This window comes from Lithobates pipiens, unplaced genomic scaffold (genome assembly GCF_037356315.1).
Source record: "Lithobates pipiens isolate NorthernLeopardFrog02 unplaced genomic scaffold, aLitPip1_a1.2 Scaffold_13, whole genome shotgun sequence".
Taxonomy (NCBI): Eukaryota; Metazoa; Chordata; class Amphibia; order Anura; family Ranidae; genus Lithobates; species Lithobates pipiens.
In genome coordinates, this window is record NW_027507718.1 from 246485234 (window position 1) to 246513008 (window position 27775).

The 27775-nt window shown below is 42.8% G+C and overlaps 1 protein-coding gene across 1 annotated transcript; it reads right to left on the reverse strand.

Annotated features, from left to right (window-relative positions):
* DCK (deoxycytidine kinase) lies at positions 1 to 27525 on the reverse strand. The gene is made up of 7 exons (XM_077476461.1): positions 27311 to 27525; positions 14526 to 14641; positions 11752 to 11945; positions 10613 to 10760; positions 7626 to 7741; positions 4774 to 4873; positions 1 to 2701 (listed from the first exon to the last, which is right to left on the reverse strand). Exons 1-7 carry the CDS (start codon positions 27423 to 27425, stop codon positions 2675 to 2677), a joined length of 816 nt encoding a protein of 271 aa, XP_077332587.1. The 5' UTR covers positions 27426 to 27525; the 3' UTR covers positions 1 to 2674.
* Positions 27526 to 27775: the final 250 nt, after the last annotated feature.

Sequence of the window (27775 nt, forward strand, 5' to 3'; positions counted from 1 at the left end):
TTTTACATTTTTTTTACGTTTTATTAAAACAAATTTTTTTTTTTCACAATACTGCATAAACACGCTTAAAAAGTCACATACACATAAACAGTTTTAGACAATTTAAAGGGAAGCTGTCAGTGCAGACATGAAAGACACCGCCGCCGAGCAGTTTTTAAAGTACACCTGCCACAAAAGAGCTGCTGGCTGCAACCCTGATCTTTCCATCAAAAGAATTTATTCAGGACAAGGTTTGTTTGAATATGTTCAGAGTCATTGATCTATAACTAATACAGAGGTAAGTTATTGCAACTTAAATCTCACTTTTATTTATGGCATGCTTATTGTGGTGGGTGACTATCATATTGAAAAACATGTCAACCAGTCAGACATAACCAGGCGAGGAGCATTCTTAAAGGGAGACCAGGAATACGTTTCAAATATTTCTCTGACAGGGGTCCTTTAAAGGTTTACACCCTTGGTGTTGTCATCCTCATCCTTGCTTTACAATCTACTGAAAATCATACTGAACAAGTTTGCAGCCTATCACTAAGCATTAAAGCAAGAATGCAAATGACAGCTCTGGAAGTCAGCAATGGCAGTTCCCATAATTTTTATTTTACTGACATATTCCCTTTAAAAGTGTTTGAGTCGATTTAACTCCACTCTTTTCTTTATCTACACACACACACACACAACTTGATTTAGGATAAAAATAAAAAAAAGTAATGCAAATATATATATAAACATTCATTATCACCATCAGTGCAGGATAAGGCCTCATTCACACTAGCATTCTTAAATGATCTGGGGGAGTACAAACTTTTATGCCTCCCAGATCACTTTCCTGCTTTACAGCAAGTTTACTGGCGTTTACTCGCCTTTAGGCTGGATTCACACCTATGCATTTTTTGTGCATTTTGCAGATTTGCTCTACAGAACGCGTTCCATGGAACACCATGATAAATGGACTGTAGTGCAAATCTGCAAAATGCACTAAGCACTAAAACTGCATAGGTGTGAATCCAGCCTTAGCGTATCTAACTGGATCCTGGAAACACAGAATTCTAGAATTCTGTAAATGCAGCTGAATGCTCAGCGAAAATTGTCACTATTGAAATATATAATTGTATATTTTGGTGTTAAAAATGCCCACTAAAAGCATAAAAATGCAGGATTTGACAATACCCATGTGAACGAGGCCCGTGGTTCAAGAAATTTCATCATACCTAAGCAGTTATATACATCTTCCTAGAAATGTATATTGCTTAGATGTATATTTAGTATAGACAGAGGAGACTTGCTTAAAAGGGAAGAGTGGTTACACCACTGAAGTTTTTAGGGGAAGAATGAACATTTGTACATTTTGCAGGAAAATTAGGCATCTATGGTGTGCCAAGTAGAGTAAGCCATATTCAATTTCTGTACAGATCCCTAAAGTAGGATTATAAATGGCAACTAGGAGTTTTGTACTTTGACTTATTAAATAAGCCTGTTTAAATTTTCATCTTACCAAGTGAAAAAAAATAAATAAATGGGTATGTGTTTGCATGGGCTTTATATACAAACCACATTCATTCATGCAATTATGTTTTCATGCATTCTCAAGCTTGGGTAACATGTATACTAAATATAAAAAAGTTCCTACTATCATTTTATACTCAATAGAGCTTTTGCTACAGAGTGTATTAAATTAAAATTTGGAATTTTCTTTTAAATTAACATTAAACTTATGGATATTATTGCTATTTTAAAGAGTGTTTTTCTCAGACAACCAGCAACCGAAATCTTGCAGATGAAGCTCAGTGCACTGCGTGTTTGCAGTCAGGTGGCTTTTCCACCACATAATTACCACTGAATTTGAATCTTTGGATGTACCAAGTTTTATGAAAACAGAAGACTGCTACTGATGACCTCTTGAAAATACTAGTTTCCCGATTGTCCTACTGACTCTTAAGCTGCCTATAGATGGATTGAAATTTGGTCAGTTCAGCAGGTAACAGCCGAATTTCAATCCATTTTTGGCCATTCCTGCTCAGCCGAAGGTGAAAGTTGGAAAACTTTTCTTGATTGCCTTCGGATCAATGTATTCTGATAGACGAGGAGTCCCACTGTCAGAATACAATAGCACAGCAGGGAAGATTCCTCCATCCAACTTACAATCCCCTGCATGTTTTTGGTAATATGCTTTCTAGTCAGCCAATCCCAGCACATACATGGGTTTTGCATTGTATTGTTTACAACCATTTCTTGAAGACTCTGGCCTTATCAGTTTTGTAAGAAATGACAAATACATGTGTACTGATTTAAATAACTGATAAAAAAGGTCAATTTAACAACACCTGTTTTAAATTAAAATATATACACAAATAGAAAAAATACCAATCACCAAAATGTAATCAAACTGAATGTTGTTAAAAAAAAATAAAAAAAAAAAAAAAAAAACACGTGATGAGGCGTAACTTCTTAAAGCTAGCGATTGATGTTACAATCTGATTGTACAACCCCTTTTAATCTGAGAGCCGACCTAAAGATTATATCAACTTTGAAAGACACATCATTGCTGGTATACTTAAAAAGGAGATTGTAGAGTTTGAAAGGTCAGCTTTAGAGAGAGTATACAAATTGTGGAACGTATTCCTTCTTCTAATATGGAGAGTAACAGCGTCTACAAAACACATGGGTCTTCACAGTGTTATAACGTGCTTAAAAACTCTTTAACCTGTAATAAAACACAAAACACATTTGTTATTTAAATTCGTAAAAAAAATATATAAAAATAAACACAAACACAGAATTACTTTAAAAACTTTGCTCAATAAATTATCAGTCTACAGTAGCATACAGCAATTACTGTATATTATTAAAGTGAAACTCAACTTTAGTTTTGGATGAAGTGTAAAAGGGTTAAAACTACTTTTAAAGCTAAACGCCAGCCTTGCATGGTTGCACAGGCTCCTCTCCTGTAATTGAAATGACTTAGCCCTTGTACACACGGTTGGAGAATCTGTCGGAATGAGTCTTATCGGACCGCGTCGTCAGATAATCCGACTGTGTGTGGTATGCATCGGACTGATTCCGTCCGAATCTCCGTCCGACCCAATTTTCCAACATGTTGGAAAGATTTCCCGACCAACTGGGCCGGACGGACCTAATCCGATCATGTGTAGAGCATTTTCATCGGACCAAGCGCCACGCATGCTCAGATCAAATTCCTACATCAAAGCTATTAGCTACTAGCCTGAATGTAGTCCCATCGTAACGAAATTACGTCATCACGTTCTGAAAGATCGGATTTTTCGCCAACTTGGCTCGACCGTGTGTATGCAAAAGTTTCGGACACAATCCGTCGGACTAAATCCGACGGGCAAAATCCGACAGATTTGGTTGGCAAAATCTCCGACTGTGTGTACAGGGGCTTAGTGTTTTTCATTGTACACTGTAAAGGTTCTCACAGTGTGCAGTGCTCATCTAGCTCAGGGGGTTTCCAAACTTTGTTAACAAAAGGGCCAGTTCACGGTCCTTCAGACTTCAGGGGGGCTGGACTGTGGCCAGTGGGAGTAGAAAATGGTTTAACATCAGAGGGAGTAAACAATGCCTCAGTCTTGGTGGTCATTGGGAGTAACAAAATGAATTAGCGCCTGTGATCATTAAGAGAAGCATCATTGGTCCCATCATTGGCGTCAATGGAATGAATAATGCCCCAGTGTTGTGTTGGTGTCAGTGGAGGATAAATGCCCCATCACTGGTGTCAGTGGGAGAAGCAGTGCCCCACTGTTGGTGTCAGCAGAAAGAATCGTGCCTCATTACTGGTGTCACTTGGGGGAGTTAAAGTCAAGCCCATGGGCCGCAGTTCCGTGGCCACTAATTTAGCTCTTCCTTTCCCAGCCTCACTGTCCCTGCCCCGCCTTTTTCATTCATTGGATTTTAGCGATTTTATTCCACGGAGGCTCAGCATCACCCATGAGCTTTACTTAGGGAATTATGCATGCCAATACAGTCCACCCAGTTTTTCACCTTACTGCATAAGAGGTAAAAAAAAAAACTTAAGGGATTTGGAACCACTTTAAACTTCACCTTGGTCACACTGAAATCACAAGCGCAAAGAACACATTTATCAGTTCTGTTACACAGCAAGCAATGTTAAACAGGGGCAGTGAGACAGACTTTACAACAGATTTACCACAAGGTTTCTATTTCTGATGCTTAAAATCTATCAGTGGTGGTCAACTAGCTGGATAATGGGAGTCTCAAGGGCATGCCACTAGTCACACAGGCAAAAAAGGAAAAAATATATATATATATATATATATATATATATATATATATATATATATATATATATATATATATATATATATATATATATATATATATATAAATAAAAATAAATAAGATTAGTAATATCTTAAAAAAAAAAAAAAAACATTTTAGGTGAAGGTTATGCACTTATGGAAAGAATTAATTGTCAAGATTGCTGTGGAAATATACAAAATCTATAAAATGTGCTGGTTAGAGAAAAAAAAAATATAGCAGAGGAATTTTCCATTGTAATGTGCTCTGAGAAAATCCATCACGTTGCTTAATAGACTGGATGGTATAGAAAGATCACAAGAGGACATCTGATAACAGGAAAAGCACTGATGTAAGAAAACCTCTGCAGACTTTGAAACCAATAAATAAGAATTGCTTTAAAATGATGGTGTGGCTCAGAGGAAGACTGTTATCATTAGATAAGGTATGCAGTATATATAAAAAAAACAGAACACAGACACCACAGAAGTTGTAACACACCTTTTCAATCATGCATGCTTGTTTCGGCTTATCATGCTTGAAATCTTCATTCACATCAAGTGTCAAGATGGGTACTTCTTGCAGATAGGAGAAATCCGTCCTAAAAGAAAACAATACAGACTGATCAAATGAGAGTTGATGATAAAGTATTATTGGATTTCTCTGTACAATAATGTTACGTACAGTGGTATGAGGCAATTACATAATAGCTTATGGTAGTTTACAGTTAATGAAGGATTGATTGCAGTTTCTCATATTACTCCATTGCCTTGTACCGCTCATAAACAAGTCTGTAGCTGGCCAAAACTGACCCAATTCCTTCATTCACACACTGTAGGTGGATGGGGAATCCTCCCTGCTGTGTGTCAGTGTACTAGGACAGTGGAGAGACTTCTCCACTATCAGAATACACTAATCAGCACTGTAGGCTATAGCCTACAGCACTGAATGGACAGATGTTTTCCAACAGGGGGGTTGATGAGAAGTCAGTTGGTAGAATGACTTCTGTTCAACCCCAGTGGTCATACATGAAAACGAAATTTGGCAATTCCTTACTGAACCAGTTGGATTTTGATCCATGTACAGTCCTAGAGTTGCCACCTCATCCCTTTAAACCCGAACACGTATTAATTAGGGCTGGGAAAATTAAAGATCCATATTTTGATCGTTAATTTTTTTTTTATCAATCAAAATTCTTTTGATCGGTACTCACCTCTCTGCCAGTTTCCGGGTCTTCAGGGAGTTCCATTGGAGATCCGGTGACGTCACGGACAGCGAAGTCACCGGACTCCTCCCCCAAGTGCCTCCGTCTGCTAACAAAGGGAAGGGGGGAGGTGTCCGATGACATCACCGGACAGTGATGGTAAATATGGAAGTGGTTAACTGGGATCATTCTGTGAGCTAAGTGTAGGCAAATTTGACCTCCGTTTTTAACATTGTTGGAAAAAAAAAAAAAAAAACAACAAACAACAAAATGTAAACACTCTGGTATGTCTGTGTGACTGGCTAAAGTGATGCCTACTTGCCTACTATAAAGTGACTGACAGTCAATATTCTATAATTAACGTTAAATTAACTTTCTACGTTTTTCTTAAAGTTTAATAAGAAAAAAAAATGACTTACGTCAGTGCTACAGTTTGAATTTAAAAAGTATTTGTGTGAACTGTGAAGTTCAGGATTGTGGAAACCAACTAGTGTTGGATGATTGTATATAGTGTATACCACATTTACCACTGACTAATACAGAGCTGCAATGCAGGGAGATCAGCTAAAAGTAGTTGGATCTTTATGTGCATTATAATTAATTGAAATTAGTCAATGAAAAAAAACAAAAAACGATCGAACACAAAAATTTTAATTAGTAACAGCCCTAATATTAATTACACAGGTTCTGAGGCTAATTTAATGCAGATAATAGAGTTTAATTACCACCTTAAAGCGGGAGTCCACCGGGACTCCGTGTTTTTTTTTTTTTTAAAAGCCAGCAGCTACAAATACTGCAGCTGCTGACTTTTAAAATAGTGACACTTACCTGTCCAGCGCGCCCGCGATGTCGGCACCCGAAGCCGATCTCTAGGTCGTCTGTCGGGTCCTGCCGCCGCCATCTTGGGTATGGGAATCAGGAAATGGAGCCTTTCGGGTTCATTTCCCGGTTCCCTACTGCGCATGCGCGAATCGCGCTGCGCAATAAGGACGCTCCCCGCTGCCTCTGGGATCTGTGTGTTTCCCAGCAGGCAGCGGGGCACTTGCGGGAAGGGGCGGGCACTTGCGGAAAGGGGCGTAAGTTACGCCCCTTTCCGCAGAGAGCTATCCCGGAAGTGGGTGCAGTTACCTGGATTATCCAGGTAAATGCACCCCCCTCCCCCCTGAAAGGTGCCGATTGTGGCACCGGAGGGGGGGAGGGTTCCGATGAGCGGAAGGTCCACTTTAGGGTGGACCTCCGCTTTAATCTGCCCCAGAACCTGTGTAATTAATATGCGTTCAGTTTTAAAGGGATGAGGTGACAACTCTAGCACAGCCAGTTGTAGAAATGGTTACCAAACAAAATTGTCCCATTCAGTGGGGCTGCAAAGGTTACCCGCTCATTTATGTCTAGGGGAGAGTAAAAGCACTCCGCTTTCCTATGCTCCAGCAGTGGGCTGTCCCTCGGCACCCTCACATCTATTGCAGTACTTTGGATCCTGCATCGGCCTTGAGGACGTCAGAACCTTAGATCACCGAAGCATGGGGGAAGAAGAGACTGTAGGGATCAATCTAGAAAAGTGGATGTAGCTCCACTGCAAGAAAGAATTTCCAAGTTTACTGCCACTGGGCTTTAATTTGAGGATGGTAATGTATATGTAAATACATTAGTATTATCCAACAGCACTGAGATGCATGAGTCTATTAGCAGCAAGGATACTATATGCAGTAAGTATGTAAATTGTTACCCAATTTGGCTGGTTTCCTTACACAAGCCAAAAACATAATGGTACACCAACTTGACTTTCTGCATGTTCTTATGTAATTTACTATGATAGGGCCATCAGATTGTAACTTGCTAAGGGCAGGACTTGGAGTGAAAGGTTTCTACAAAATTGATTGGTACTTTTCAGATGAGTAATATTTCAGCCAAGATAAATAACCCAGCAGCCAAAAGGAATTCGTAATTGGACTGAGATTATATGTCCACGAATATCAATGGCTACCAGGTCACCTTTTTTAAGCGTACTGCATATTGTCTCCTAGGATTGGTCTACTTGTGCCCCAATGCCAGAATGTACAATTGACTAACCACATGGTTGGGTCTGATAACATGTACAAAAAAAAACACCTAATAATTGTATAGCTTTAGGAGAATGGAGGGAACTAACTTCATGTTCCTGTGATGAAGCCAGCTCTCATGTTTGTAATGAAGTTTTTCTAAGTATTCCATTGGAATTCCTTGTTCTTCATCCCTTCCACGCGTATGAATCCTGTTCAGACATTTCTGTAAATAAAGAAAACAGGTAATCAACATACTGTAATTTACGTTAAAGTATAACTAAAGGCAAAAAAGCTTTAGTTTTGGATAGAGGGGAGGTAGAGCAGAAAACCTGTCAGTTTTTATTGCTGTCTCTGCCCGTTAGGAAGATTCACTCTCTCGATTTGTCCTGTTTACTATTATCATTGAAAATTAAGGTAAAAGAAAATCCCCAATTTTGGGTTGTCCCCACAAAAGTGGCAGGGAAATCTTCCAACATTTACACTAGTTTTGGTGACCTGTGGGTCCCCAAGGGATTGCCTTAATTTGCAGGGAATTCCTCTCATTTTCTGATTGGCTATGGGACAGAAAGTGAAGAGAAATCCCCGCAATGGGACACAGATGGCGGGGGGGAGGGGAACGGACAGGGGTTATAACCCTCCCTTAATCTATCAAAAATAAAAAGGATCTGCCTATAGTTCTACTTTAGAAGTCAACCACACAGGACATTAACCATTGATTTTACAAGTATTTTAACTTTTTTCAAATACCCCTCTATGTTAGCATTTGTGTCACATAGGTGTTTTTATTGGCCTTTAGAGCAGGGCTCGACAAAACCCGGGCGCCCGGTCGCATTTGCGACTAGAATTCCAGACCTGGCGCCTGGGGCAGCACAGCTGGGGGTATGCTGTCTCCGTGGCCCCCCCCGGCGCGATCGCGTCGGGCCGCGCCGCCGCCGGCCGGTAATTTAGCCCCCGGCTTTGAGGCCTTCTACGATCCTATGGTTCCTTCTGTAATCTGGCGCCCTCTTGTGGTGGCCGTTGGAATTACAACCAGCAATGCTAATGGATGTAATGCTAATTTTCCCTGTCTGCCAGCCTATCTTTCTTCCCTTTACTCAGAACCCCTAAAAATTATATATATATTTTATTCTAACACCGTAGAGAATAAAATGGTGGTCGTTGCAATACTGTTTGTCACACCGTATTTGCACAGCGGACTTACAAGCGCACTTTTTTGGGGAAAATGTATTTAATAAAAAAAAAAAAAATAAGACAGTAAAGTTAGCCCAATTTTTTTTAATATTGTGAAAGATAATGTTGCGTCGAGTAAATCGATACCAAACATGTCATGCTTCAAAATTGCGCCCGCTCATCGAATGGCGACAAACTTTTACCCTTTAAAATCTCCATAGGCGACATTTAAAAAATTCTACAGGTTGCACTTTTTAAGTTACAGAGGAGGTCTGGGGCTAGAATTATTGCTCTCACTCTACCGATCGCAGCGATACCTCACATGTGTGGTTTGAACACCGCTTTCATATATGCGTTCGCTTCTGCACGCAAGCTTGGCGGGACAGGGCGCGTTTAAAATATTTTTTTTTTTATTTTAACTTTTATTTTTATTTTTTTCACTGTTCTTTAAAAAAAAAAAAAAAAAAAATGTGTGTCACTTTTGTTCCTATTACAAGGAATGTAAAAATCCCTTGTAATAGAAAAAAGCATGACAGGTCCTCTTGTATATGAGATCTGGGGTCAGAGAGACCTCACATCTCATATTTACACTAAAATGCAATTTAAAAAAAAAAATTGTCATTTGAAAAAATAAAATAAAATGTCCCTCTAAGAGCTATGGGGGGCAATGACTTGGAGACAGGTGGGGGGCTTGGGGCTATCTTCCCCTCACTTGTCTCCATGTCAGGCCAGGGACAGGTCCGGATCGCCATCACGGACCCGGCTCCTAACTTTTTTAGCTGGCTCCTAGATTCCAAGCAAATTTGTCAACCCCTGCTTTAGAGACAGGAGAATTTAGAGGCAGAACAAAAATAAATAAATAAATAAATAGAAAAATAAAAAACCACACACACCACATGCACATTAAAGAGGAGAGCGTTTCAGAAAGGAATAAACGTTCATTGCCGCTAGACTTGTTTATGAGCATTCATGCATTTAAATGGGCAAAATAAATAATAATATTCTGGATAAGAATGCAATAAAACACCAAGCACACATGAACGTGCATGCAAAGCACGGCATTAGGTGCGTTTTTTAAGCTACATTTTCCTCCGCTAGAGCAAAGGCGTCCAAGGGAGGAAATGTTATGTGATAATTGCTGTAGGATTGAGAAGGCTCCTAAACAACAAGAGAATTCAAGCAATTACATATAAATCCTCATAAACCAGCCAACCCTTCAAAGAGTCACATGGGAACTACTTTTATCGCCAAGGTTCTTACAAGTAGGGGCATATAGGTACTACTACACATGGATGCCATTTCCAAGCATATCCTACACCTGATGCTCATGTTGTAGCACAGTAGTCACATCCTTTCAAATCCCACAACTGATGGTCATGTCCTTGCAAAGTAGTCACATCCTTGCATATCCCACACCTGGTGGTCATGTTGTAGCACAGTAGTCACATCCTTGCAAATCCCACACCTGGTGGTCATGTCCTTGCAAAGTAGTCACATCCTTGCAAATCCCACACCTGGTGGTCATGTCCTTGCAAAGTAGTCACATCCTTGCATATCCCACACCTGGTGGTTGTGTTCTAGCAGAGTAGTCACATCTCAGCATCTCCCACACCTAATGGAAATGTTCCAGCTGAGTGACCGCATCCTAGCACATTCCACACACAGAAGCCAAGTGACATAGATGGCAGCCATGGCTGAAAATTAGTTAGTTTGACTTTATTCATTTTTTTCCTAAGCTCATGAGCTGAGGACTAATGTGATGGTAGTAAAGGTGCCCTTATTTAACTACCCAACAGGGCATGTCATGACTACAAAACTTGATAGACTACCAAGTGAACCATTTGGCTTTGCGACTGGTTTTCATTAAATGACAGGTCTAGTTTGTCTTCCCACCCAAATTTCTGTGAACCTAGCCTCCATTTACCTTAGGATCAGCTCGAAGATAAATAATTCCATCCAATTCAAGATCAACACAGAACTGGGAATTCATCCAATCATGCCAGTCCTGATATACTGTCCATTCTGTCTCATTCAGACATTCTGCCTCATACAGGTTAGAAGCAAAGATATACCTGAAAAGAAAGTGTTAGAGTATTTAGGGGGGACTACAGTACAAGAAATTAGATACCACACATTATTCATGGGGCTATAGAGGGACCAGTCATATGCATTCATCCAGACTGACAACTATGCCTGCCCATCTAATCCATTCATAGAAGCTGTACTATAGCTTCTATGAATGGAGGAGGCAGACCTTTCAATTATCCATCCATCCTCCATTCATGGAAGCTATAGTACAGCTTCTATAAATGGAGGAAGTGGACAGAAAGGGTAGGTAAAAAAAAAAAAAAAAAAAAAAAAAAAAAAAGGTAAAATAGCAGACGTGAACCCATACGCCTGCATACAAAAACGGTGTTCAAACCACACATGTGAGGCATCGCCCAGATTGGTAGAGCGAGAGCAATAATTCTAGCTCCAGACTTCATCTGTAACACAAAACATGCAATCTGTAGATTTTTTTTAAATGTCGCTATGGAGATTTTTAAGGGTAAAAAAGTTTGTCGCCATTCCATGAGCGGGTGCAATTTTGAAGCATGACATGTTGGGTATCAATTTACTAGGAGTAACATTATCTTTCACAATATAAAAAAGTGGGCTAACTTTACGGTTTTATTTTTTAATTAAAAAAAGTATTTTTTCAAAAAAGTGCGCTTGTAAGACTGCTGCGCAAATACGGTATGACAACGACGTATGTTTGTGGTTGCAACGATGGCCATTTTATTCTCTATGGTGTTAGAATTTTTTTTTATATAATGTTTAGGGGTTCTAAGTCATTTTCTAGCAAAAAAAAAAAAAGGTTTTTAACTTGTAAACAACAAATCTAAAAAAAAGAGGCTCGGCCCTTAAGTGGTTAAGCCAATAAGGAGAGAGAGACCTGGGAGAGTCTCTACTCTAATGCACATCGCTGGATTGAGCTGGGGCTCGGGAAAGCATAAGCAGCTACTGAATACTGAAATATCAGATTTGGATGGAGGAACTCTTTAATTAACATGTTTTCTGTACCTGTCACTGTAGACAGAACGCTCAAAAAACAGCACAGGGTTTTCTGCTTCTTTTAATTTCCCACTGAAAGCTTTTAGTTGGGCACGAATGCGGCTAAGACAAGCATAGGACTGAAATGTAAAGGACCAGCGATCCGGCTTCTCATACATCATCTGAAGAAGATTTCCACCACTTTTCTGAGACGGCGTTAGCTCCTGTTCAGAAATACACAGTCAAGAAAAAAAAAAAATTATACATGAGTGCCCTCTACTGGTCATTAGGGTGAATAAAAAAAAACTTGTCAGAAATTGGCCTCTTTCACATTTTCAAATCAAAATATGACCAGAAAAATGATAAACAAATATATATATATATATATATTTATTAATAATAATAATAATAAGCTGTACGGTGGTTTTCAATGTGACATTTTCAAAAGCAGATCTAATTTTGAAAATACTATTCTTATTGCCGTCTCTGGCTTTATATAATTTCTGAGACACTGAAAAAGCATGTCGGAGCTGGGGATGGGGGAACTGGGATTGGCACTCCTCGAAGTTTGAAAGCTTTCCGTCTAGGAATCACCTTTATACCCTAATTATGTTTTTTGAAAAATCTGATAATACAGTCAGTGCCTTATTAAGCTCTGAACAAGCCCTCCATTCACACTGCGTTAGGGTTCACTCATTTACTCTTCATAGAATTATTTTTATGATCTATTACAAAGAACAACATATTCATGTATTTTTTTTTTTTTTTAATACAAAAGAGAAGATCACCAGTCAAAAGCCACTTGCTTTTTTATGTTCTCTAAACCAGTGGTCATCAACCCTGTCCTCAGGACCCACTAACAGGCAGATTTTAAGTACAGGCCTACCCCACTTTTAAATACACAATGGGGTTTATTTACTAAAGCTGGAAAGGGCAAAATCACGCTCACTTCTACATAGACACCAATGAGCTTCTAACCTCAGCTTGTTCAATTAAGCTACATACTGAAGCAGAGCACGATCCCCTCCCTTCGGGGACTGGGCCGCAGGGCAGTATTCTAACATGGCTTGGCTTGTCTCCAGACCTAAACCTTATTGAGCATCTGTGGGGCATCCCCAAACAGAAGGTGGAGGAGAGCAAGGTCTCCAACATCCACCAGCTCTGTGATGTCATCATGGAGGAGTGGAAGAGAACTCCAGCGGCAACCTGTGAATCTCTGGTGAACTCCATGCCCAAGAGGGTTAAGGCAGTGCTGGAAAATAACGGTGGCCACGCAAAATATTGACACTTTGGGCCCAGTTTGGACATTTAGGGGTGTACTCACTTTTGTTGCCAGAGGTTTAGACATTATTGGCTGTGTGCTGAGTTATTTTGAGGGGGACAGCAAATTTACACTGTTACACAAGCTGTACACTCACTACTTTACATTGTAGCAAAGTGTCATTTCTTCACTGTTGTCACAAGAAAAGATATAATTAAAAAAAGTACATGATTGTTTGTTACTTTTTCTCTACTATCTGTTACTGTTTACTACAGTGGTCTTTGAGTTGAGTTACCGTTTGTTGAATTGTATTTTGTTGTATAGCTGACCAAAAAGTTTCTCAATAAATAAATAAACTCTGATCAAAAAGAAAATACATAACAAACATAGCATTTTTAATGTTTTGGAGCTTTGGAATGCTAAGCTGTGAATGGGGCTTTATAGTAAATAGGCATGTGTGTTATAAGGCTGCTGTCTTTTAGTTTACTTCATTTGTTTGTATTATTATACAGGATTTATATAGGGCCAACAATTTACCTCCAATTTTGTTTTTTATTTGAATATATGTTGTTTGTAGAGGTTGACCGATATGGGTTTTTCTCTGGCCGATATTTAGAAATCGCGGTGGCCGATATAGGATGCCGTTTTTTTAGCCGATACGTAAGGCCGATTTTTATTTTATTTTTTTCCTTTCCCCCCCCCCTTCATCTCATAAAATCTAAGTTAGACACCTTTCCACACTGGGGCGTTTTTCAGGCGCTTTTGGGCTAAAAATAGCGCCTGTAAATTGCCTTCAAAACGGCTCCCCTGCAGTCTCAGTGTGAAAGCCTGAGTGCTTTCACAATGAGGAGATGCGCTGGCAGGAAGTTAAAAAAACAAAAAAATCCTGCAAGCAGCATCTTTGGAGTGGTGTAAACCGCTTCTCCACCGCTCCTGCCCATTGAAATGAATGGGCACCGCTGCCGAAGCGCATGCAATGCGATTTGGCAGCAGCGCTTCACAAGCGCATTTAACCCCTTCCTCGGCCACTAGCTATAAGTTCCCCGCCAGCAGCCGAATAGCGCCGCTAAAACTAGCAGCGTTTTACCGTCAGCGCCTGCCTGCTCCAGTGCGAAAGCAGCCTTCAGTAATAAGTGATACAGAACATTTTACGCTTAAACATTTATTAAACAAAACAAACCTCCAATCAGTTCACTTGTATGTATAATTTAGATAAAAAAAAAAAAAAAAAAAAAACTATATATTAAATACACAAAAACAGGTACTCAAAACTTTTGGATGAAAAAAAAAAAAAAGAGCTAACTTTACTGTTTTTTTTTTTTTAAATTGGTGTATTTTTTCCAAAAAAATTGCGTTCGAAAGACCTCTGCACAAATACCGCGTCACATAAAATATTGCAACAACGCTATTTTATTCCCTAGGGTCTCTGCTTAAAAGATATATATAATTTTTGGGGGTTCCAAGTGATTTTCGAGCAGAAAATACAGGATTTTTACTTGTAAGCAACAAGTGTGCACATTACAATACTAAACACATGGCATACCTGGAACTCATCTTGAGTGCTCTGGATATTGCACCATCTTGCTATAGGTTCAGGAACAACTTCCCAGTCCTCGTTGCATTTATTAAGAAGGCAGACAAAAGTAGATTTACCAGCAGCTTGGGAAAGAAAAGAAAGTCAATTAATTTATGTACGTACAACTACAGCATACACAGGCTCTAGAAAATATAAGTAACCAAATCTAACTACTTTCAATGTGTATGCAGATTGAGATTTTGTTTGATGCTATGCATTCCGGGTCAGTTTATTATACAATTTTTATTTAGATTTACTAAAACCATATAAATATGAGGTCAAACCTAAACACATTCAATTTGTTAGCAATCAGGAAGGCCCTTGCACTACATCATTGAATGTAAATCTAAAGAAAATTGAATAAGAAAATTGTATAAAATGTATGAGTGCTATTAGTGTGAGACATTAGCGTGGAAAAGTAGAACTGCTCTGGCCTTCAGTGCAAGCAATATGGGCATTACCACTGAACACCAAATGTCAATTTTAATTGATTAACATTTTCCACTGAAAACCAATGCCAGCATGTGCAAATACAGCATTGCTGCCCCATACACATAAATAGCTACAACTTAAACACAGAAACATAATATGGGATATAGATTTAAAGTGATATTAAAAGGTTCAGCTTTTTTTTTGTAGAAAAAAATAAATAAAACAAACATGTTTTACTTACCTGCTCTGTGCAGTGGTTTTGCACAGAGCAGCCCAGATCCTCCTCTTCTCGGGTCCCCCAACTGGCACTGTGGCTCCTCCCACTTAACCTGTACCCCAGTGGCAACCTGCTTGCAATGAGGGGAAATTGGTGCGTGCTGCTCCCGGAGCCCGCTCTATGGGACCATAAGACACTGAGTAGCAAAGTCACCCGGAAGTGGGTACCTATCAAAAACAGGTACCTGCTCTCCCTCCCCCGAAAGGTGCCAAATGTAGTAGGGGGAGGGGGGAGCAAGCAAGCAGAGCTTCCCCTTTTGGGTGGAGCTCCACTTTAGCCCAGGTTCACACTGCTGCGGGATTTAAATTGCGTAAATTCAGCTGAACTCGCATGATGTCATTGCCACATGTCAGTCCAATGATTTCAGACATCTGTGCACTTTCCTGCACAAATGTGTATTGAAATCACAGCTGAAAATCGCCAAAAGCAGTACAAAATTACTTACGCCGCAAAGATTCATACGGTTCCATTGCAGGCAACAGCCACCGATTTGACGTGTCAAATTGCATGACAAATGGCATCAATGTGAACCAGGACTCATAGTAGTACTAAACCCAAAACCAAAAATGTAATATTTTCCAGCTTACCAATCATTAGATGAGCAAGACAGCATAGTCTGGAGGAAGGGGTGTGTAAGATGGACTAGCAAATTTAAAAAAAGGGTTGTAAAGGCATAAGTTTTTTATCTTAATGCATTCTATGCATCAAGATAAAAAACCTTGTGTGAGTAGCAACCTCCCCAGCACCCCCCCCCCCAATTACTTACCTGAGCCCCATCTCTCTCCAGCGATGTTCACGAATGTCCAAGCCATCCAGGACTCTCCTCCTGATTGGAGATGCAGCAGCAGCACCATTGGCTCCTGTAGCTGTCAATCAAAGTCAGTCAGCCAGCCAATCAGGAGGGAGGGGTGGGCCTCCATGTCTGCATGGATACACAGAGCTGTGACTCTGGGGCGCACTTAACAGGAGGGAGTGGCCAGGAGCAGCAAAGAGGGACCTGAGAGTTGGAGGATCTAGGCTACTCTGTGCAAATCCAACTGCACAGAGGAGGCAATTATAACATGCTTGTGACTTTACAATCACTTTAAATACACTAACAGGTTGCAGGCTATTAGCAATTGTTTGTCTTTTTTTCTGCACTTGCCTGCATTGGGTGTGACGGAAACAAGTTACAGTAAATGTATTCATCTATGGGTGGACCCGCTTTACTTATTAACAAAGCAGGAAATCTTTTCCTGGTTCAAGTCAATTATTAAGACCAGTTCTACTACTGATCACCTGCACCAGTGACTGCAATCATCAGAATTCAGCCAAATAACGTAATCTGAGGCGTATTTCATAAAGTGCCTGAAAATAGAATTGTTTCCACAGCAACTAGATTATTCTTCTCAGTCTACCATTGCAGTGTGTTTGACAACAAAAACTCATAAAACTTTAAAGCCCCATACACACTATTAGATTTTATGCCGATTTTTGTCTTTAGATTTACCAAAACCATGTATAGCAAGGGCCTGTCTGATTGCATACACATTGAAACTCCTAAGGTTTGACCTCATATTATATGGTTTTGGTAAACCTGAAGACAAAAATCTGCAGAAAATCGAATAGTGTGTATAGGGACATGTGACTTGCACACTGGCTGTGATTGGCAGCAGCAGGAGAAACCTGGGAGAGCCGAGGCTCTTGTGCACATCACGGATCCACCTAGAAATGGTGGCCGATGAGACTGTCTTTGGACCAGCCACCAAAACAAACAGTGAGCCTAACTTCTGAAAAGGAGCCGTGGCAGACAAATACACCTTCAGAGCCCGAACCACGTGTAGAGCGTGAAGGGCCACCTCCTTAGGATGCTTTGGCTTAGGACACAGATGGTAATACAATGTCCTCATTGATATGAAAAGCCGAGACCACTACAAAAGACGGTTGCGGACGCAACACCACCTTATCCTTGTGGATAACCAGATAGGGCGACTTGTAGGACAAGGCCGCCAGTTCCGAAACCCTCCTGGCCGATGTGATGGCCACTAGAAAGACCACTTTCTGGGAAAGAGTCAACAGGGGAATCTCCCTGATATTTTCAATCAGCGGTTTTTGAAGCGCCGACAACACCAGGTTCAAATCCCACGGGGGTAACAGTGGATGCACCGGAGGGACTACATGTCGTAACCACTGAACGAAGGTACTCACTAAGGAGTGCGATGCCAGGGGTCGTTGAAAAAAAGACAGCTAAGGCTGAAATTTGCCCTTTGATGGTGCTTAATGCCAATTTCTGGTCTACCCCTTGCTGGAGAAACAACAGGATCCCGAATATGAAAAAGGAGCGCGGATGCCATCCTTTCTCCTCACACATGGCGATGTAGGCCTTCCAGGTCCGATGGTATATCTTCCGAGAAGATTTTCGTGCTCTCAACATAGTTGGGATCACAGAGTCTGACAGACACCGATTCCTCAACACCTGGCTCTTAATAGCCATGCAGTTAAAGCCAGCGATGGTAAAGCAGGATGGAGAATCAGACCTTGAGACAGAAGGTCCTCTCGCAACGGCAGTCACCAGGGAGCGTCTGCCACCAGACGCACCAGGTCTGCATACCAAGGACGCTGAGGCCAATCTGGTGCAACCAGTATTACTGGGATCCCCTCAGCTTTCACTCTGCGAAGCAGACGTGGTAAGTTTCAGTGGAGGAAAGGCATAGATCAGTTGGTACTGATCCCACGGAGCCACCAGCACCGTCTGACGCGCCGGCCCACGGATCTCTTGTCCTGGACATGAATCTTGGCACCTTTCGATTGATACGGGAGGCCAGCAGATCCACGTCTGGCGTGCCCCACCTCAGGCACAGCAACCTAAATGTCTGAGGATGCAATGCCCATTCTCCTGGGTCCAGCATCTGTCGACTCAAATAGTCCGCCTGCCAGTTCTCCACTCCCCATGGCCAACAGGGCCGGTATGTGTCGCTCTGCCCACCGAAGTATGTGAGCGACCTCCCGTGCAGCAGCTGAGCTCCTTGTTCCCCCTTGGTGACTGATGTATGTCACGCCCGTGGCGTTGCCTGACTGGATCCTGATCTGACGCCCTTGCAGTCTCATCGACCATGTGGAGAGGCACAGCCTGATCGCTCTCAATACGAGCAGATTGATCAGCAACTTGGATTCTACCGTCAACCAGAGGCCCTGAGCCAACTGAACCCCCCATCACTCCACCCCAGCCAGATAGACTGCTGGCCGTTGTGATCACCGTCCATTTCAGAGGAAGGAACGATTTTCCGTACTGAATCACCGGGCACCTCAACCACCAGATCAGAGAGTATCTGACTGACTGGCTCACCTGGATCTGTTGATCCAGGGACAACTGAGATTTGTCCCATTTTGTCAAAATCTCCTTCTGCAGGACTCTGGTGTGGAACTGGGCATAAGGTACTGCCTCGAAGGAGGCTACCATGAGTCCCAGTACTCGCATGCAAAAGCGTAGCGACGACCACTTGGGGCTCATCAGCAGTTTTACCGCAGATCTCAGAGCCTGCAGCTTGTCTGAAGGGAGAAACACTCTCGCTTCCCTGGAGTCCAGCAGCAAGTACTCCAGACGCTGGGTCGGCACAAGCACCGACTTCTTTAGGTTCAACAGCCACCCAAATTCTTGCAGGGTCTGCATGGTAATCACCACATCCTCCTCTAATTCTGAGGCAGAAGATGCCCTCAGGAGGATACAAACAGGAAACACAGGGAAAAAGGCTGTGAGAGCACATGCAAGCTGCTGCTAGAAAACACTGAAAAATGTGTTCAGGCTTCCAGAAAATGGCCGCCAGCCCCCTATCCCAGGTGAGAGCCCCCAGGGATCTGTACACATACACCGCTCATCAACCACATGCAGCATCCCCCCCGGGGGGGGGGGGGAGATAGGGTCAGGGGAGAGAAGAGAGGGAGGGAGGTGAGGGACCTCCGAATCGACCTCCTTGGCCCCACCAGGGCGGGAGAGCTGTACTTACCAGTCCTGAAGAGCTGGGAGACATTCCATTGCAGAACTACTCACTGTTCAGTACAGGGTAGCTGCCGGCCTCGGCATACTGTAACGCAGACATCAGTAGCCCGGTCATATGTATGCCCCGGAGCATAAAGCTCACCGACCACCTCTGGAGCTGAGGTTTCATCGTGGCCTGCCGAGCCATAGCTGTGACCTGCACACGCTTGATGGCCGGACTGGAGAGACTACAAGGATAAGGGTATCCAGCCTGTCACTCAGCCGGCTGTTGATAGTAGATCCCAGGATCATTCATCTTGCGCAAAAAGCCAAGCTTCTGCATAAAAAAAGCAAGAACCGATGGGCCCGCAGGGTTCCTAGGTTCTTCTCGTTTACTAGGCAAAATAAAACTGAGGTCTGTCTGGCAGACGGGAGGGTTGTAGCCCGAGGGACAACCCCCCCTGGGCGGAACTAAGAGTTCTGAGTGTTGTGTTACAACTATGCCTTAGTATTCTCCTAGTGATAAGGTTAACAACCCATTTGTTACAGAGAGGAGCTGTGTCGGTCAGTGAATATAAGAGAAAGAGGGTTTTTGACCTTCATACATAGAATGCAGTAAAGTAAAAAACCTTCAGCCTTTACAACCACTTGCTGCGCGTCATATAACAAAATGACGTCAGCAAAGTGGTTGCCATATCCTGACCGGACGTCATATGATGTCGCCAGGATATCAAGCCGCTGCACGCCCCCTAGGGCGCACATCTCCACGATTGTTGTTGCAGTGTTTCAGTCTGACACACCGCAACTCTGGGCTAAGTAAAGAGTCTCTGACAGAGGCTCTTTATCACGTGATCAGCCATGTCTAATCACAACTGATCACTCGCATCTGACAGACACAAGTAGAGGAGAGCCGATCGGCTTCTCTCCTGACAGGAGGGGGGTGTCTGTGCTGATTGTTTATTAGTGCAGCCCCCCCCCCCCCTCCGATGCCCACCCAGGACCACACTGGACCACCAGGCATGCCACCCTAGACCACCAGGGAAATGACAATCAGTGCCCAGGCAGCTGCCAATCATTGCCATATAAAAATGCCTGCCAGTGATGCCCAGCAGTGAGATTCAGTGGCAGCCTTTCAGTGCCACCTATCAGTATCCATCAGTGCAGCCTTTTAGTGCCCACCTGTGCCACCTATGAATGCCCAGTGCCCATTGTCAGTGCCATCTCAAAAATAAAGAAAAAAAAAACAAAGAAAAACATTTTTTTTTTCAAACTTTTCGGTCTTTTTTTATTCATTTAGCAAAAAATAAAAACCGCAGAAGTGATCAAATACCACAAAAAGAACGCTCTATTTGTGGGAACAAAATTATAAAAATTTTGTTTGGGTACAGTGTAGCATGACCGCACAATTGTCATTTAAATAGTGACAGTGGTGAAAGCTGAAAATTGGCCTGGGCAGGAAGGTGTGAAAGTGCCTGGTACTGAAGTTGTTAAATGATCCAAACACAACTCCAAATGCAATAAAGCTGAACTCCAGCCTTCCCTTTTATCTTGCACAGTACCGGCTTCCCTCCTGAACTGAAATGACTTACCCCGATTTCACTATATATTATAAACTCCTCACAGTGTGCATTAGGAAGCTGCAGAAAGTCCACCTAATTTCTGGCTGTAGGACATCCAGCATCATCCAGTCTTTTCTCCTCAGGCTGACTGTCCCTGGTCTATCTCTTACATTCATTGGATTTCAGTTCTTTCATTCATGGAGACACAGCCATCACATGTGGGAATTACCTAGCGTGGTCTACATGTAAATGCAACCTGCCTAGAAACCTTCAAGGCATTTTGATATATGCATAACTCCTACCAAGAGACAACTCACTACTTACAGCAGGGGTTGACAAATTTGCTTGGAATCTAGGAGCCAGCTTAAAAAGTTAGGAGCCAGGTCCGTGACGGCGATCCGGACCTGTCCCTGGCCTGACATGGAGACGAGTGAGGGGAAGATAGCAGCGCCGTCGCCGCCCCCCCCCCCCCCGTCTCCAAGTCATTGCCCATAGCTCTTAGAGGGACATTTTATTTATTTTTTTCAAATGACAATTTTTTTTTCAATTGCATTTTAGTGTAAATATGAGATCCGAGGTCTCTCTGACCCCAGATCTCATATTTAAGAGGACCTGTCATGCTTTTTCTATTACAAGGGATTTTTCCATTCCTTGTAATAAGAATAAAAGTGACACAACATTTTTTTTAAAAGAACAGTGGAAAAAAAAAAAGTTAAAATAAGCAGAAATTTTTTTTTTTAAACGCGCCCTGTCCTGCCCGCATATAAAATCGGTGTTCGAACCACACATAGGAGGTAGCGCCGTGATCGGTAGAGCGAGAGCAATAATTCTAGCCCCAGACCTCCTCTGTAACTCAAAACGTGCAACCTGTAGAATTTTTTTAAACGTCGCCTATGGAGATTTTAAAGGGTAAAAGTTTGTCGCCATTCCATGAGCGGGTGCAATTTTGAAGCGTGACATGTTGGTTATCAATTTACTCGGCGTAACATTATCTTTCACAATATTAAAAATAATTGGGCTAACTTTACTGTTGTCTTATTTTTTTATTAACTAAATTATTTTTCCCAACAAAAGTGTGCTTGTAAGTCCGCTGCACAAATACGGTGTGACAGACAGTATTGCAACAACCACCATTTTATTCTCTAGGGTGTTAGAATAAAAAATATATAAAATGTTTAGGGGGTTCTAAATAAAGGGAAGAGGCAGGTAATATAAAACAGGCAGAGGAAACTTCATTAGCATTGCTGGTTTGTCATACCAACAGCGACCACAAGAGGGCGCCAGATTCCATAAGGAATCATAGGACCGCAGAAGGCCTCAAAGCCGCGGCCTAAATTTTCGGCCGCCGGCGGAACGGCCCGACGCGATCACTCTGGGGGGGTCCACAGAGACAGGATACCCCCAGCTGTGCTGCCCCAGGCGCGAGGTCGCTATTTCTAGTCGCCAATGCGACCAGGCGCCCGGGTTTTGTCGAGCCCTGACTTACAGCAATACTGAGGGCTCTGGAGAAGAAGGAAGGATTGATTTGTCAGATGGAAGTATTTGTGCTGTCGCCTGAATGCTTCCACAACCCCTGCCCCGAAAAGTCCCCCCACCCCTATATCCTAGGCTCTGCTTGCTCATCTGTGGGACCTGGACCAGCATAGCGGGTGCCACCGTGTAGAGGGAAGGGAGGAGAGCAGAGGCGTACCTGACCCGGAAGTGTATGAAGTCAAATCCGGGTCCCTGTTGAGTTTCCCCGACCATCAAGGCCGGTAAAGGATGAATTTCAGTGCGATCTGCATTGCATTACATTCAGTGGAGCAGAGAGCAGACATGCAGGGTCTAAGACACCCTGGATGTCTCATTAACCACTTCCCACTTAGCCTATAGCAGAATGACAGCCAGGGGTGGTTCTGTTATCCTCACGGGGCATCATATGACGTCCAGCAGGATAACATGCCGGTGGCGTGCCCATGAGGGGGCCGGTATTGAAGTGGTTAAAGAGAACCCGTCACCTAAAAAATCAGCACATAGGGGACTTTTTGTTCTCTATGTGATGGACAAAAAAATTTAATAAAAGTTACACTTAAGCATGAAAAATCCCCCCCATCCCAAATTTTTCTGAGAGCAATCATTCTAGCACCAGACCTCCATAATGCTGATGACCTGGAGGAGGCTTATAAAGCAGAGCCTATAGAGAATATAGGGTACTGAAGTTTGTTGCCATTTCAGGGGGGGGGCGGGGCATGCAAATTTAAGGTATGACATGTTGTGTATCTATTTGCTTGGTGCAACCTCAGGTTTTATATTTTACGAAAAAAAAGTTGGTTTATTTATTGCATTTTTGCGCCTCCAAAATGAACTTGTTTTGTACTGAAATTTTGGGCTTTTAGACCTCTATGGAAAATGTGCGATCGGATTGTGTTGTCGGAAATTCCGATCATGTGTGGGCTCCATCTGACTTATTCCGTCAGAATTTCCGACACACAAAGTTTGAGATCTGGATATAAAAATTTTCTGACAACAAAATCCGATCGTTTAAATTCCAATCGTGTGTATACAATTCCGACGCACAAAGTGCCACGCATGCTCAGAATAAATTACGAAACTAAAGCCATTGGCTACTGTTCTCTTTATAGTCCCGTTGTACGTCACCTCGTTCTTAACGATTGGATTTTTTTGTGCGACCGTGTGTATGCAAGACAAGTTTTGGCCAAAATCGGTCAGAAAAAAATAAATAAAAATCAGATGGATGTTGTTGTTGGAATGTCCGATTGTGTGTACAGGGCATATGAGTGAAACATGTAACATGTTCCCGTTCCTGCAGCAGCATGGTGAATGAGCCCTTTGTGTGACAGCAGTACTGGTATAAGCTCCCTGCACCAGTTGTCACTTTTTGAAAAGAGCGTGGCCATGCAGGGCTCTGCCCACATGGCCATGTCATTCATTTACAGAGTTCTGTGAAAGAATAGACTACAAATACCAACATCCTTTGCAGATGACGGCTCGTAGTTCTCAGTGAACTACCAAGGCGCTGTTGAGCATTCCTGATAGTTCATCGATTCCTCCTGTCAACATGAAACTGTCTGGCCATACGATGTACGGTCAGACAGATTACACTTACAGTCTGCTGGATCCTCAGAAAAAAAAAAAAAAAAAAAAAAAAAAAAAAATTATATATATATATATATATAAACAATAAATGCACTTTTTTTGATTATCTGTGAACCTACTCCTGTCAAAATTGCTGGTTACCAGCTCTGCTTTCCTCATGCTGTGACAGCGCATGAGGAAAGTACCGCTGATTACCGCCAAGTCTGTTTACATTGCGATTAGCTGTGATTGGGCACAGCCGATCACATAGTAAAGGGCTGCTGTTATTGGTCCTTTACCACGATCTGTGATCAGCTATGTCTGAAGCACAGTGATCACAGAGTACACTAAATGCGTGCGCAAGTCCATGGATGCCCTCCCGGCCATCTTTTGCCTATAGCGCGGTTATGAAGTGGTTAAAAGGCAAACTTATCCTTTAATGGAACGGACACTGGAGCTTGATTTGGCAGCTCAGCGTGTGCTTGTACCGAGCACCCGAGTGTTTCCTTGTGCGAGGGTAACCTGGAGGAATAAAAGTCCCCCCCCCCCCCATTGGGGCCGCACCTCATTCATCACTCAGCAGATGTGCTTCTGCTGATCGTTAAGAGAACCCAACACTCCCCTTTCCTGACCGCAGCCAATAGGTGCTCGTCACACTGCAAGGGCTCTCTCCTCCCTGATAGTCCCCAGGTGCGGTGCTGGAGACAGCAGGTGACAGATGTGTGGTTTTTTTTAACCCCTGAGAAGGTTGTACTGTAAGGGAATGCGATTTCTTGTTTTTGGTTTTGCAGAAAAACAAAGACAGCAATGACAGCCAGACAGCTCTCTTAGGAAGACTCTTTAAAATACTTTTTAGGCTGTGTACAAACATGGCTAGGTTTAATGGCTTGTTTTCTTTGTTCATATTAAAGAGGGCCGCCCCACTAATGATCCAATGCTGCTCATCCAGTCCTGCACGATCTTCTTTCCTGACATCAGGAGGTGGCTGTCTCTTCTAAGCCCTAGCAGCCAGCCCTTGTTGCACATCATCACGGGGCCAACTGTACAAACCAGAGAGACACAGCAATGATGTACCACTGAGTAACCTGTGGCCTACTGGGATGCATGAAATGGGTATTCCAGTGTTGAATATGTCATTCTTGCCTACAGAATACTGAAAGAGTGAGGATGTGTGTCCCAGAGGTATTTAAAATACATGCAAAAAAAATAAAAAATGAAATTATATAAAGTGTTTTTTTCTAAAGCTGAACTCCAGGAAAACACATCCGTTGCAGTGGAGCCATGTCCATAGAGAAGTATGGAGGGGAGAGAATTGATCATCAGACATATAGAGAAGGATGGAGGGATCATCAGACATAGAGAAGGATGGATGGATGGATGGATGGAGGGATCATCAGACATAGAGAAAGATGGATGGAGGGTGGGATCATCAGACATATAGAGAAGGATGGAGGGATCATCAGACATAGAGAAGGATGGAGGGATCATCAGACATAGAGAAGGATGGATGGATGGAGGGATCATCAGACATAGAGAAGGATGGATGGATGGAGGGATCATCAGACATAGAGAAGGATGGATGGATGGATGGAGGGATCATCAGACATAGAGAAGGATGGATGGATGGATGGAGGGATCATCAGACATAGAGAAGGATGGATGGAGGGATCATCAGACATAGAGAAGGATGGATGGAGGGATCATCAGACATAGAGAAGGATGGATGGATCATCAGACATAGAGAAGGATGGATGGATCATCAGACATAGAGAAGGATGGATGGATCATCAGACATAGAGAAGGATGGATGGATCATCAGACATAGAGAAGGATGGATGGATCATCAGACATAGAGAAGGATGGATGGATGGAGGGATCATCAGACATAGAGAGAAGGATGGATGGAGGGATCATCAGACATAGAGAGAAGGATGGATGGAGGGATCATCAGACATAGAGAGAAGGATGGATGGAGGGATCATCAGACATAGAGAGAAGGATGGATGGAGGGATCATCAGACATAGAGAGAAGGATGGAGGGATCATCAGACTTATAGAGAGAAGGATGGAGGGATCATCAGACTTATAGAGAGAAGGATGGAGGGATCATCAGACTTATAGAGAGAAGGATGGAGGGATCATCAGACTTATAGAGAGAAGGATGGAGGGATCATCAGACTTATAGAGAGAAGGATGGAGGGATCATCAGACTTATAGAGAGAAGGATGGAGGGATCATCAGACATATAGAGAGAAGGATGGAGGGATCATCAGACATAGAGAGAAGGATGGAGGGATCATCAGACTTATAGAGAGAAGGATGGAGGGATCATCAGACATATAGAGAGAAGGATGGAGGGATCATCAGACATAGAGAGAAGGATGGAGGGATCATCAGACATAGAGAGAAGGATGGAGGGGTCATCAGACATAGAGAGAAGGATGGAGGGGTCATCAGACTTATAAAGAAGGATGGAGGGGTCATCAGACTTATAAAGAAGGATGGAGGGGTCATCAGACATAGAGAGAAGGATGGAGGGGTCATCAGACATAGAGAGAAGGATGGAGGGGTCATCAGACATAGAGAGAAGGATGGAGGGGTCATCAGACATAGAGAGAAGGATGGAGGGGTCATCAGACATAGAGAGAAGGATGGAGGGGTCATCAGACATAGAGAGAAGGATGGAGGGGTCATCAGACATAGAGAGAAGGATGGAGGGGTCATCAGACATAGAGAGAAGGATGGAGGGGTCATCAGACATAGAGAGAAGGATGGAGGGGTCATCAGACATAGAGAGAAGGATGGAGGGATCATCAGACTTATAGAGAGAAGGATGGAGGGATCATCAGACATATAGAGAGAAGGATGGAGGGATCATCAGACATATAGAGAGAAGGATGGAGGGATCATCAGACATAGAGAGAAGGATGGAGGGATCATCAGACATAGAGAGAAGGATGGAGGGGTCATCAGACTTATAAAGAAGGATGGAGGGGTCATCAGACATAGAGAGAAGGATGGAGGGGTCATCAGACATAGAGAGAAGGATGGAGGGGTCATCAGACATAGAGAGAAGGATGGAGGGGTCATCAGACATAGAGAGAAGGATGGAGGGGTCATCAGACATAGAGAGAAGGATGGAGGGGTCATCAGACATAGAGAGAAGGATGGAGGGATCATCAGACATAGAGAGAAGGATGGAGGGGTCATCAGACTTATAGAGAAGGATGGGGGGAAGAGCAGGGTTCAGCATAGATAAAGCCTCCATTGTTCTAGCAGAGAGGACACCTGCCATTATTCAGTCCCTGCAGGAAGATGACATGTTATTGGCGGGAAAGTCCCCGTATGACAAGGAGCTCTATGACATTACAGTGACACATGGAATTGTATACAGGTCGATATACTGAGCATTCTATATATACTGAACATTCTATATACACTGCGCTCCTCTTACCGATATTGCCCTCTATGGAGATCCTCTTGATCTTGCTCTTGTTCCCCGGAGAGGAGGTGGATGAGGTAGGTGACGGTGGGGAATCCGTACATATTCTCTTGGGTGGGGTGGCCATGGTCTCCGGAGAACACACAATACCCGCTCACACAGCGCGCCTTCTATCTCTGTCTCCCGCTCGTTCTGAGTTTGAGTTTTGGCGCTCAAATGACAGCTGGGTGTCGCTGAGGGACGTCACCTCTCCGGATACAGTAGTACACCCTCGGAGGACACGGGCCGACCAATCAGCGCTGAGAGGCGGGGAGTAGATGTCAGGGTGTAAAGGGGCGGGAATGTGACAGCTGCTGGAAGGAGATGTGAGAGAACGCCATTGTAGTGTATGGGTAGAGATATGTGTGTATTCATACTGGGCTCACACACTGCGCCCTCATCATTACATTCCACTCTTACTTACATCTTTATTACTGT